The 12,955-nt window shown below is 41.2% G+C and overlaps 1 protein-coding gene across 1 annotated transcript in view; it reads left to right on the top strand.

Moving 5' to 3' along the window:
- PTPRF (protein tyrosine phosphatase, receptor type, F) overlaps positions 1-12,955 on the top strand; it is a 296,503-nt gene that overhangs the window by 91,219 nt on the left and 192,329 nt on the right. Inside the window, exons 3-4 of the mRNA XM_009700288.1 lie at positions 4,834-4,979; positions 7,712-7,853. Of these exons, the coding sequence (XP_009698590.1) occupies positions 4,834-4,979; positions 7,712-7,853 (288 nt within the window). The remainder of the gene's footprint in view (positions 1-4,833; positions 4,980-7,711; positions 7,854-12,955) is intronic.

The raw sequence follows: 12,955 nt of genomic DNA on the forward strand, positions 1-12,955 counted from the left end.
AATATATTCTTAATGGAGAGCATGTATGAGCAAGTTGTTATTTTTCAGCCCCCAGCCAAATAAGATGAAGCCTGTTTCTTTCTGTTGTAAGAAAATACTCTATTTTTCACAATCTTCCTCCTCAGAACTATGTTGTTCCCATAAGTTCTCTAGAATAATTTAGTCTTGAGCAAAGACCAAACAGGGAAAATGTCAGCCAAGAAGGTGAAAGTTTTCCCATTCTCCTGCTGAGGCTTATGAGTGAATAGAAATGATGATAGCAGTAAGTTCCACTCCTGGTGTAGTGGTAACTTGCTTATGAAGTGTGGAGCAAGAATCAGTTTAGAGGGTGAGGACTAAATGTGCTCCAGGGATCTGATAGTGAGCAGAGAGGCTGGAGTTGTTTGGACTTGGAGTTACCACATGACAAATACACCGGTCTGGAGTTGTTACTCCGCGCGGTGGAGTAAGCAAAAGTGGGTGTGATGGGCACGCAGCCATCCAGCACCTCTCCCTGCTGTCACCCAAGATTTGCTCAGGAGGTTCTCTCAAGCTGGTATTTCAGATTTGTCTTTGGAATATCTCTCTTTTTTTCTCTTTTAAACTTTCAATAATAAATCTTCAGCTTTACGTGGTCCTTAGGTCATCAGGGAAAAGACAGGATTTCACTGCGAAAGTCGTTTTGGTTCCTTGTATTTATTTGTAGCTTATTTGAACAACAAACAGTTAAAACTTGGCATGGCCATAATTTTCTGTGGAGTCTCTAGTCATTTTGAATTTAAGAAGACAGGAAAGACAACCGCTAAGTTGCTGATTAAATACTGTATTTTCAGTACATCCTTATTTTTTCTGGTTGTGTTTCTAGGGCTACCCTAAGAGTGCAGACACTCAAAACAGGGTAAAAAAGTCTGCTTATACCGTTACCTGGCCCTGGCCCTGGTAGTTACTGCTGACTGCCCTTTGGAGGTAACTAGTGATGTGTTCTGCAGCAGCTTCCTCCAGGCAGCAGAGTTACAGAGACATTGGTTGGAGGGGAGGTGTGGAGGTAGTCTAGTCCACTTAACATGCATTTTCCACAGACACCAAAATTTTCATGAATGATCTGTCACACTTCTGTTAGCTCTCACTGAGATGAGTTTTGGGATTTGCTGTAACAGTTACCAGTCAGTATAAAAAATATGTATACCCATGCCTGACTCCATTGTCCTGAGGCCAGGACTCCAGATTTTAGGTTTGCTTAATTAGTACTTTCCTTCCATTTCAAAACTTTAAGGCATAAAAATGTTTAAAATGGCTTTGTAGAAATACCCATTCCTAGACTGTGTGAGAATTTGGTTTATACACAGTATACCTTTGTAACCAGTCTCGGTGGATTTAGATGGTTTCCAGAATTCAGTGTTGCTCAATTAAATGTGCAGGGGAAAAAGATTCATTACGACAACGTAAATTCAAGCTGAACAAGGCAGCAGATTTTTTAGGTTTTACTGCAGGTGAACATTCAGTTTCCCTTTGTTCTGGTTTTTAATAGTATTGATTTTTTTAAAATGTACAAAAGTAAAGTAAGTCCTCAGTGTATGAGCTGGGGAGAGTAGGTGTACAGTGAGATGTATAATTGCATTGTGTTCTTCAAGGACAGAAGTTTTTCAATTCTGCTGTATTTGTCATTTGAAAAATTTACACTATTTTACTAAGATCATAGAGTAAATAACAGAGAACCAAAAAACCAAATCAACTGCCGAAATGCAATACAAGATATCAGCTCAGTACATTGCGTAGCAAAACAGTCAATCACACTGCAATCACTAGCAGCCTGAACAGTAAATTAACATTTCACTGGAATAGATGAGGTGAATAAACACAGATATATGTAAATATAAACTAAGTAGAAATAGACATGATTATAGATGAGTAAATATGTGAAATCAGCATCAGTTACGCAAGCACACTTAATAATTGCTTGCTGTTGATGTCAGGACAATGTGCCAAAGACTGCAGACAGCAGCCATCATGTCTTAAAAGGCATTTTCTGGGTTTTTAGCTGTTTCCTTCGCACGGTCCTGGGTCTCCCTTCATCCAAGATGGCAAAATTCAGTACACCTGTGTGTGGTGAATTTCTGTGGTCAGGTCAAGTCCGTGATATTCCTTCACAGAAGCTTGCTGAGGACAGAGCTTGTGTGTCCACTTCTGCGTGGACAGTGCTGGCCTTGGTGGATCCACTGTCTGCAAAGGCCTCTTGGAAATAAAGCTGGGCAAGCAGCAGTAGTGTAGAGGTCCAGGCCTGCAGCTTAGTGTCTCAGCTGTGGCCTCCAGATCACCTGGGTTTGGTGCTGATGTGTCCCCTGGTGCCTGTGATCCATGTGGGCAGTTGGTGGGCTGCCTAGCATACAACCACAGTCTGCATTGAGCATCTGATGTTGCAAGTTTTGAAGGGGTCTGCTGTCCTGCTGCCTCAGGAGTGGCATGCCACCAGCCCCTCTCTGCTAAGTGTGTCCTCACCTGGTGGTTGCTTCTCCATGTGGTGCGAACTGGTCTGACCTTGTCCTTCGCGCTGAAGCTGTGTTGGGTTGACCTTGGCCAGCTGCCAGATGCCCACCCAGCTGCAGGGAAATAACTGCTCCGCTGTAGTGTCTCCACGGGCTGCAGGGGAGTCTGTGCTCGGGCACCTGGAGCTCCTTGTCTCCCTCTGACCTGAGTGCTCACAGGGCTGTTTCTAACACTTTTTACCTCACTCCTTGCGGCTGTGAGGCATTTTGCCCCTTCTTAAACCTGTTACCACAGAGGCACGAGCTTTGCTGTACCCGCTGTGGGGCTGTTGTGGAGCTGGCTGTGGCCAGGACAGGGCAGCCCTGACCTCTCCTCACAGAGACCCCCCTGCAGTCACTCCGACACCCCCCATACACACAGCGAAGGTGTGTGTGCGAAGCGGGAAGCATCCTCAGCCCTCAGCAGGACCTGGTCTGGTCCACACACGTTGGGGTAGGGCAGAGCCTGGCCTCTGGGCTTTATCCAAAGCGGCAATTGGAGTATGTCACTTGGTTGAACTGCCTTGTGTGTTGAGTCATGCTGTGCCATGCTGTAGGGACTGTAGGGGTCTGCATAAGCAGTTATTGTGGGCTGAAACAGAAGGCAAAACTGGGATTAAGGAGGTACCGCAGTTTTAGCGAAGTCTTCGGAGATTGCTGTTTAAGGGCAAAGCTGCGCTCTGCAGCTTCGGGTGGCAGGGGCCAGCTTGCAGCTGCTGAGGGAGAGGCGCCATCTTCCAGTGACCCCCCCGGCTCTGTCTGATCCTGCCCTGAGCCGCTGTGCTCCCTACCCTGCTTTGAAATGAAGAAAAAAGCAGCTTTCTGCCAGGTTAGGGGCCTGAGTCTGCTCCACAGAGGCTCTGGTGACCCTGGAGCTGCTTGTAGGGGTTTGGGTGCCAGTGTCTGGAGGCAGGGAAGGGAGGCGAAGGGAGCGAGGAGCAGAGCAAGGCCTCCTGCCCTCTTCAGTAGCTGCAAGCTGCCGGACTTGCTCAGCTGTAACTTGCAACTGCATTTTAATCTCTTATACATTAGGAAAATGCATTTAAAGATTGTCTTCTTTTGGGGCTACTGAATCTGTATCCCTCCTAGATCAGGGAAATTCAGCCCTCAGTTCATCAAAAGCTTAGGGTTTAAAGCACCTGGGCTTACAAATGTCATCCCCCTCTCCCTCAAGGATATACCTGTGAACATACCCAGAACGTGAAGGTGCAGAACCACTGCCAGCTCTGCTGGGGATGTTGGTTTGGTGTCGGGGTTGAAAAGGTTTCTGCTTTCACTCTTACTCCTTTCTGCATTCCAGCAGCTGTCTCTGCCCCATTTATACATCAGGTTCATCTTTGAGGTGGTTGATTAGAATTGTATTTGAAACGTGACCTTAATGTGGTCGGTGCACTGAATGACATCATGGGTGAAGTCTGTTAACTCCCTCTGGAATTAAATGTTTTAGTGCTTTATAGAGATCTGAGATGATCAACACTGCTCACTTGGACAAAGCAGTGTTTCAAAATGATTGTCGGATCACATACTGCAAAATTTTCTTGTACAGTGAGTGCAGAAGAAAAATACAAAAGTTCAACCTGAATCCCTAGTTTTATCCATCCAAGTCTGTTATGTAAATCCAGAAGATGCAACTGTATTTTCATGAAACTTCTTTTATTGATTATTAAAATGTTACATGATTTATTTTTTTTCCATTTTTGCTGAGTCTTTCAGGCCTGAATGTCACTTTGGTTTCTTTGCTGACTTTCACTTTTAGTGATCAGTTTCTTACCAAGCACAGGCCAGCCTGTGCAGGTTTCCAGATACTTACAGACTGTAGGATTTTTATGTCAATCCATATCTAAAATGAAATTAAATGTTATTATTTGTATAAACTATATCTGTTAATTTTTATGAATGTCTTAACAGCTTTCAGGAAAACCAATGTCAACGTATGGTGCATTTTGTAGGTTTGGTGTGTCAGCTGTTCTGTAATTTCCAGTGCTATGACCATGTTATCAACCTGCAAAAATCCATTTATTAAGAAAATAAACCGTAAAAATGGTTCCAAATTGTCATATACCTGAATGAATGCCCAGGGGGCTGGGGGGAGCCCTCTATTGCCCTCATTTACAGGCAAGCCAGATGGACTTTATTCATTTCAGGAAAAAAAGGTACTCAAGCAGAAACTGTGCTTGTCATGTTGCAATCTGCGCTGAATTGGTGTGGCTGAGGCCATTCAACCTGGATTTGTGTTAGGAGCACCAATTATCTTATAATTTAGATTAACATGACACATTCCTTGCTTATCTGATGATGTGTCCTCATTGGGGTGATTTGGTTATTTTTCCAGGCAAACCAACATTTATGAAAGCTCCTGAAGATCAGATTGGGATTTCTGGAGGAGTGGCCTCTTTTGTGTGTCAGGCAACAGGAGAGCCCAAACCTCGTATCACATGGATGAAGAAGGGAAAGAAAGTCAGTTCTCAGCGGTTTGAGGTAATTACAAAAAAAAAAAAAAAAAAAAAACCACAAAAATAAAAGTTCAGTAATCAATCTAATGCTTGCAGATCTTAATGACACAATGATCATCATTGCAACCCGGGTATCTCTGCATCACTACGATACAGAGTCTAGAGCTTTAGAGTAAAGTAAGTTTCCTTCCCTGCAGCAATGCAATCTGTAGAGCAGGCATTGTCCTTCAAGCCTGACGCTGGAAGCACACACACAGGACGTCCTTCTTTGGATGGTATACTGGGGCTTACAGCGAATTGGATGGCAGATAAGAGTTGGATCTAACAGTACTTTTCTGTTTTCATTGTGAAAATTGATAAGTCACCTCCTTGGCCTGCTATCCCCGGTGGAATTCAAAAGTGGGATGCCAAAACGCTATTGGAAGGCTTTCTAAGTGATGGCTACTGCCATCCCTCTCACAGATGCGCTTGGAAGGGGAACAATTCTGCAGGGTAAATTGACTTCCCTGTGAGCTAGACTCTGAGAGAAAGGAAGAGGGAAGAACAGGTATCAGAAATGCTTTTCGAAAAGGGTCCAATTTGGTTCATATTTTAAATAGTAAATACATTTTCACTGACTTTCTCCACCTTTTTCTCCACTTTCCTTTTTTTGGAGTTGGGCTCTTTTCTCTAAAACTGCCCTTGGAAATGTGACCCTTCTACCATTCTACTGCCTTTCCACTAATATGCTGTCTTTGATGTTTCTGCTTTTCTGACTGAAGCACAGGATGTCTTTGCTGCCCAGAATGGATTGATTCAAGTCACCAATGTTAATCATGATTTTGTATGTGAGCAGAAAACCTTGATTAAAGTAATCAATTTTAATCTTGTTTTACATTGTTATTTTTCCCTAATAAAGGTTAAGTTTTGTTGTATAGTAACCATTTAAACATTCTAATTTGTAAGTAGATACAACCTTTATAGTGAATTTGGTACTTATTGTGGCTGACTAGAGGGCTGTGCCATATTATCTGCATTTATACGAGCAATTTCATACCTTTATTTGCATCAGTTTTTATACATAATTGAGGCACTTTTATTGTGTTAAGAGATGGTGAATAATACGTTTCTTTTTTTGCTAGATAACTATTAATTTTACCTCATTACTAAGCTAGTCTTTAATTGGAGGAAAATTAGAATTCAATTTAAATGAAAAAATGAAGAAATCTGATGTACACACGCTGAGTTATTACACAAAAGAGGTGTCCCATGTTAGCAAATGAACAACATTTCTGGTCTTGGTGACTGTCAGGTCCTTAGTCGTTGTTGCTCCCTTCCTCTCACACAGAATGCTTGTTCAAAGGATAGTAACGGCAAAAGAGCTCTTCTGCTGTTTCATCTCTTAGATTTTTTTAGTCCGAACCACTGAAGTGATCTGACTTTGTGTTTTTTCAAATTTGGCAGTAGCCCTACCCTGTGTAAAGGTTACAGAAAGTTTAGCATTTTGTCACAGTTTCATACTTAATTTAAAATTGAGTATTTTAAAAAAAAATCAGTTCCTTAAAATGTACTGTGGTGATGTTCATATCTCTCTGTCCTGTCTGCTGCTACTTGACCCCAAATGAAGGGGTTTTGCAAGCGGTTTCTCTTAGAACAGAAGGGCTATTCCTTCCCAAGTGAGGAATAACAGACTTTTGGTGGTCTTGGTTACCTTTTGATTTCTTCCTATTTCTCCTGTCACTGCAGAGTCTTGTGGCGCACATTGGTTTTTTCCTTCCTGTTTTCACTCATTTTGTCTTTTCGCTGTGAGAAGCACTCCTAAACAGGGCTCTCGAAAATAGGGTAAAAGTTTTGCATGGGGGTAATGCAGATCCTAGGCTGACGCACATGTGTCAGGATCGGAAGTAGAGCTTAGTCTCTTCATCTCCCCCTGCAGTTCCCAAATGACAGGAGGGAGGCTTGTGCCTTTCCCTCATGCTGTCACCATCTGCAGTTCAGTTAATATTTCCAACTTTACTGTGCTCAGTAATAGGAGAAGGATGAGTTTGGCATTAACAGCGGCCTGAGGCTGTGCCTTCGTAGCCTTACCATTAAGGAATAGCGTATAGTGACCCAGCTGCAAACTAACAATTGCCTCTTTTTTTCCTTGTAGAAGTTAGAGTAATGCATGTTACAGCTTAGCAGGATGGATGGAAAGGCTTAATTTATTATGCTGGGGAAGGAATCGTAATTACATCATTGATGATTTTGCCAGAGTTGCAAAGTACCTGTATGCTGAAGGACATTAAAAACCCTCACTTTCTGCTGGAGTTAGCATGCGATGTAGGTGCTCAAGGTTTTATTCTAGTTTTGTTACTGTTTTTCTGGTAATCCCTCAGGAGTATATCATTCTGCTCTTCCATCAAGGTGAAAGTTTGCACTAAATTGCTATCGGTGTGATTAGTAAAACCATTAATGCAAATATGGTTCAGATGTTTTAAATCATCACATCCACATCTTTATTACCAGGATGATAATTTGTCAACTTTAATTGATTCATAAAGAACCTCATTGGATCTTCATTTATTCTGGCCTCCTCAGAGGACAAATATCTTCTTGACTCTGAAATTTTTGCATTTCTGGTCTTGGAACACTTGATTAGTTGCATGGTATTTTATAGCTTACAAGACTTGTTTTGATTTGGGTTTGGTTTTTTTTTTTATCCCCTGGATTGTTTTGACTTTCAATTTTTATTACAGAAGGTACCAGTAAAGAAGTGCTTTCTTTTCGTTGTTAAAGGTTATTGAGTTTGATGATGGATCAGGATCAGTTCTGCGGATACAGCCCCTGCGTGTTCATCGAGATGAAGCTATCTATGAGTGCACAGCAACCAATAGCGTTGGGGAGATAAACACGAGTGCCAAATTAACGGTGTTAGAAGGTAAGCGGAAAGTTTTTTCACGACTTAGGTGGCAGGAGACATGACTTTGGCTTTGGTAGCTTCATATTGGTGTGGTGCTTTTAAATGACATGGTGATATTCTAGCTTGGTTTGGAAAAGCTGTGTTCTTCCTGTATTGTTTGCTATAGTTTCTCCTAGTGATAGAACCTAATATTTTTGAGACAATCATGAAAGGATTGCAGATTCTGAACTTTCTTTAAAGCATTTTAGTTGTATTGTGTGATTGAGGTGTGTAATTTCTAACTTGGAAGGCTAGCTATAGAGACATTTGTATACTTTTCTCATCTGTTTGCTTTGATATAGTACCCATCCTCGGGATATCTGAGGATTATATCTGGCAGTCAGAAACTGAATGTATGTTGCTGGACCTTCTGGATTATATTGGCACAGTTCTTGAATAGATTTTCAGGCTACTCTTCAGATTTTGAGTTTGATGTGGAATTTAGCTGGGTTTACTTTTCACTGTAGTCATAACTTGTTTTTCTGCTTCTACTGTTAAGAATTGATCTTTGTCTGCTGTATGAGCATGTTTTGTTTTGCTTCCTATGTTGTTTCTTCTAAATGGAATGTTTTGGGGACGAACAGTATATTAGATAAAAAGGCTTCTGATCGGTTGATGATTTTTTTATATTAGATTGTCAGAATTATTTTCTGCATTTAAAGAAATATTTTTTGTCAGCATGTCAATATGTTGTATTATTTGTTTATATATATGATTGAGGTGTTACAAATCCAGGGCATTTGACTAAATGGATTTTTTTTTTTTTTTACTTGCATTTACCAAGACAAGCAGGAAAAGGCTTAGGCAAATTTCTTCTTGTATATGGATTGATGTAGAAGCTTCTGAGTAATGAAAAAACTAGACTGGAAAGCATTTATTGTTGTATGACTTTGAACCAGAGGAGACTGGTTATCCCAGTGGTGAGTGTGCCAGCCACACATGACAAGTTACCTATTGTCCCTTGTTCTCCCATCCCCATTTGTAGCATAGAGGTAATCATATTTTCCTCTTTGCTCTGTGACAAAGAATACATTAAACAACTGTAATGTGCTCAGACACTGTGGTGGTGGGATTCGTAGAAATCATTCAATACTTGATGTGATTGTGTATCTTGTTTCTGGAGCTGGGACGTCTTAAAGGATCAGCTTGCTCTTCAGTAGTAATATTATTAAGAACAAGATAACAGGTACTATAGACTTGAAAATTATTGGGGGGGGAAAAATCAGATCCTTTTTGTTACTTCTTGCCTCTGCAGCCATGTATGTGAGTGCATAAAGCTCAGCGGAGCTCTTTCAGCAGCTTACATGCAGATGTGCATTTAAATGCTTCTTGCAACTGAATTTTTGTGATACTAGATACCTGAATACTCGACTGTTCCAGCACATTCAACTGTTCAAGCACATTCCTCTTTCCTTTGGTTGCAGTTGCCTTTATGTATCTCAGATATGTATGCACATGCACACGCACGCTGATAATTTATTTGCTCTGTGTTAAATGTTCAAAGACCCACAGAGACATGCATTGCATAAAGGAGCACAGCAGTATTTCTTAGCTCTGTGGTGCTTCCACTGATTTCCTGATGAGGTAAAACTTACAGACAACCACATAAATAGGGAATGTTAGGAAACACCAGAGAGAGGAAAAGACATGTGTGCACACAATTTAAGAGCCACAGAAGTAAAAGTCTCTACCAGTCAGACACAGAGCCTGCTTTTCTGTTTGGAAACTTCCTTTAATTGGGAGTAATGCTAGTTTAACATGATCCCATAAGGTCTGCAGGCTGGGGGGCTGTGTTTTCCTCTGTAACTGAAGAGTATCGGCCCCTTGCTGGGCACTCTTGTAATGGACAAAATTAAGAAACATTTGCTGTCTAACAGTTTGTATGTGCCCATGCATATAGAGTTGTGCGCTTGATTACAGAGAATGAAGAGCCGCAAGTGCCTCTTACATTAACTTAACTGATGGAGAAGATGAGTTCCGTTATGATGTATCTGTATTTAGGAAACAATGTTTTATATTTCTCTTTTCTGAGACTTTCTGTGGACAAGTCTGTAATTTTTTCAGACATGCTATCCTATTGTTCTGTGTTATCTGCCTTAGATTATACTGTTTCTGCGTTTTGGAAGTGTGAAAATTTTTTATTAGTAGTATTCCTTTGTTTGCTTATGTGTTGGCAAAGTGGATATTGCAACTCGGTGCCCTGGTTGTGGTTGTGTTTAGTCTCAATGACCTCCAAAAAATAGTGGTAAGTACCTCCCCTCTCTGTTATACCATCATTTTCCTAATGTGGATTTTGTAGAGGTATTTGCAAATGGCACATTTCACATGGAACCCTTGATACCCTCAAGACTGTCAACTAGGATTGGATTTTCAGTCTGCTGCTGGGGTTAAGATAATTTCTGTAATTGCTCTCAGGTGGCAGTTTGACTGATGCAGTCATTCTGCACTTCCTTTCGAGAATTTGACTAATGCAGTGGTCCCTGGTGCATGACAAAGCTCTATCATAGATGTCCTCATGGTTACATGCTGCTAAATACACAGCACGTATTGATTTTTACATTAAAAATCCTTTATAACAATAAGTTTTAATACTTCTTCACAATTTGCTCTTTAGAACATAGCCCTTAACATTAATCCAGAATTCACAGTCAGGGTTTAGGAGGCTGTTATTAGATGTCTTTGTAGCTAACTAATCTGGAGCTTTATTTTATTTAGATTTCTGCGATGTTTTACAGATCAGAGGGAGATAATCCTTTCTAATTGCCAACTTATTCCATTCTGCATATTGAGAGAGAGGCATGAGTTCAGTCTCCTGGAGGAATTGGGAATTCTCACAGAAGTGAATCTCTTTTAACAGTTCGGTTCCCTACTACCCTTTCATTCTCTGCTCCCATGTCTCTTATTTTTCCCTTCTAACTGCAAATCCTGTTGTGACCAAACTACGTATACTTAGTGTAACTGAAATTTATTTCTCCTGTTGATAGTAGGAGAAACAGACGTGCGTATACCTTCTCTTCTCATTTCTCCTGGGTAGCTGATAAGTTGAATTATGTATGAGTCATATTGAACATTTCTATCTTTTTTCCAATTATGACCTGAAGCAGCACAGAAGTGTGTTCCTGCCTGCCTGGCAGAGGAGGAGAGCAGTGCAGGGAGGGGAAGGCTAGAATCAATAAGCTGACACGTATTCCCAAGAAAAGCCTTGGGGACAGTTACGGGCACTAACAAATTAATAAATATATTATTCAGTGGTAATGTTGAGAATTACACAGTTTTTTAAATAGGGAGATTATATGAAATGTGAGTAGGAAGGATGCCAGCGTGGAAGAACATGGCAGCAGACTGGTTGCAGGAGTGTCTACACAGTGTTCTTCCACAGGACTCCCTGTATGTTCAGCATTGCAGCTGTATTAGGAAAGGTGATGATAACAGTGTTTGTCTCTAGTGCCTGTACACCAAGGTATACCTTCAGTCTGTGGTTTCCAGCAGACTCCACCCAACAGGAAAATAGGGAAAAGCAGTGCAAAAAAAAAGTCTTTAGGGGCAGGGAGGAGTATATCAATTCTTTGGGAAAGGAAAGCAGCTCAAATATTATCAGTCCCTTCTCCCAGGACTTTCCAACTTGGACATTCAGTTACAGGTTTTGATTTCCAGAAATGGGAAACTATTTAATTGTAACTGGTCCTTTAATGCTGTGCAAGCAGTCTTTTTTCACTCCCCTCTGAGCTAGAGCATACAGTCATATCCAAGTGACACAGGATATATTCAGAGTTTCATTTCCCTTTGTTTTTAAGTAGGTTAAATGAAAATACTATCTCCAATTTCCATTTCCAGCACAGATCTATGCAAATCCCCTACTCCAGACTCCTAATCATGTGGCACATAGTTATCTGCCTGGAGAGTGCTGCCAGGCTCTACAGGAGAGCAGCTCCTGGTAAAAAGGACAGACGGAAGAGCCAGGGAAAGGTAGCTTGCACACTAGGTTTCCGTCTCAAGGTAACCTGTCGCGTCAGGTTTTACTGGCTGGCTTTGTGCTGACAGAAGTTGGGGAAGTTTTAGTGTGTTTAGTGGAACTCTAGAAAGTTCCCGAGTTACGTAGTTGTCCCAGGGTGGGAAGCACCTCCACCTTATTGTAATTTGCTGTTTACTGAACCATGTCATGAGCTTAATTCTTTCACCATCTGCCAGCTGCATTCCAGTTCCTGGGGTTACCCTGTTTGAAATGCTGTAAATGATAAACATTTGACTGTTACAAATGATTTCTATGGAGAGCTAGATCTCAGAAGGCCTGAAACAATATGCCCTTTTTGTAAACACTCTTCTGAAAGTGATTTTTGTCATTGGAATAGTAAACAGAAGTTAGCTATGTTTAATCCTTGTTTATGTTTGGTTAGTTACAAAAGGATCAGTTGGATTGTTGTACTTTGGCTCATGTTTGTCTTCGTTGCTTTTGCATCTTTTTGCCAAGAAGAATTTCTAGCAATGTGTTATAAAATTGAAACAATTGTAGAAGGGAAATTGAATCCATTTGCATGTGCTCATTCTGATTGTGTAAATGAATTAAGGCTCCCTGTACCCTGCTGCTCCTGGGATTAGTAATATTGTCTTCATGTCTCCGGTTAGGAGAGGACAGGTCTTTTTTCTACATGTTTCATGTTCATTAACTGTTCCAGCTTCCTTTGGTCTCTCCCTGGGAAGAAGGACTACTGTGATGGCAGAGGTCCTACTCCTGTTCTTTGCTCTCTACACAAGTAATCCAAATAGTACTTTCTTTCTGTACGAGGCAGGCAGTTAAGGGACCTCTGTAACTATTGCATTTCCAAAGCTACAGCACAGAGAGACTCAGTGTGCTTCACTGCTTAGGGAAACGTCCTAAAATACAATGATGCACAGAGAAATTAAGAAGCCGGAGTGTGTTTGCATTGGATCATGGCGTGTCCCATGCTTGTTAAAAGGGGAAACATTAAGCCAATTACTCATGGTGGCCTTATTGAGAAGTTTAGGTTGTCACCCAGATGAATGGAAATCCGAGCTCATGTGGACTTACGCTATTAAGGTATAAACAGTGTTCACAAGGAAAG

This window comes from Cariama cristata, unplaced genomic scaffold (genome assembly GCF_000690535.1).
Source record: "Cariama cristata isolate BGI_N322 unplaced genomic scaffold, ASM69053v1 scaffold1975, whole genome shotgun sequence".
NCBI lineage: Eukaryota > Metazoa > Chordata > Aves > Cariamiformes > Cariamidae > Cariama > Cariama cristata.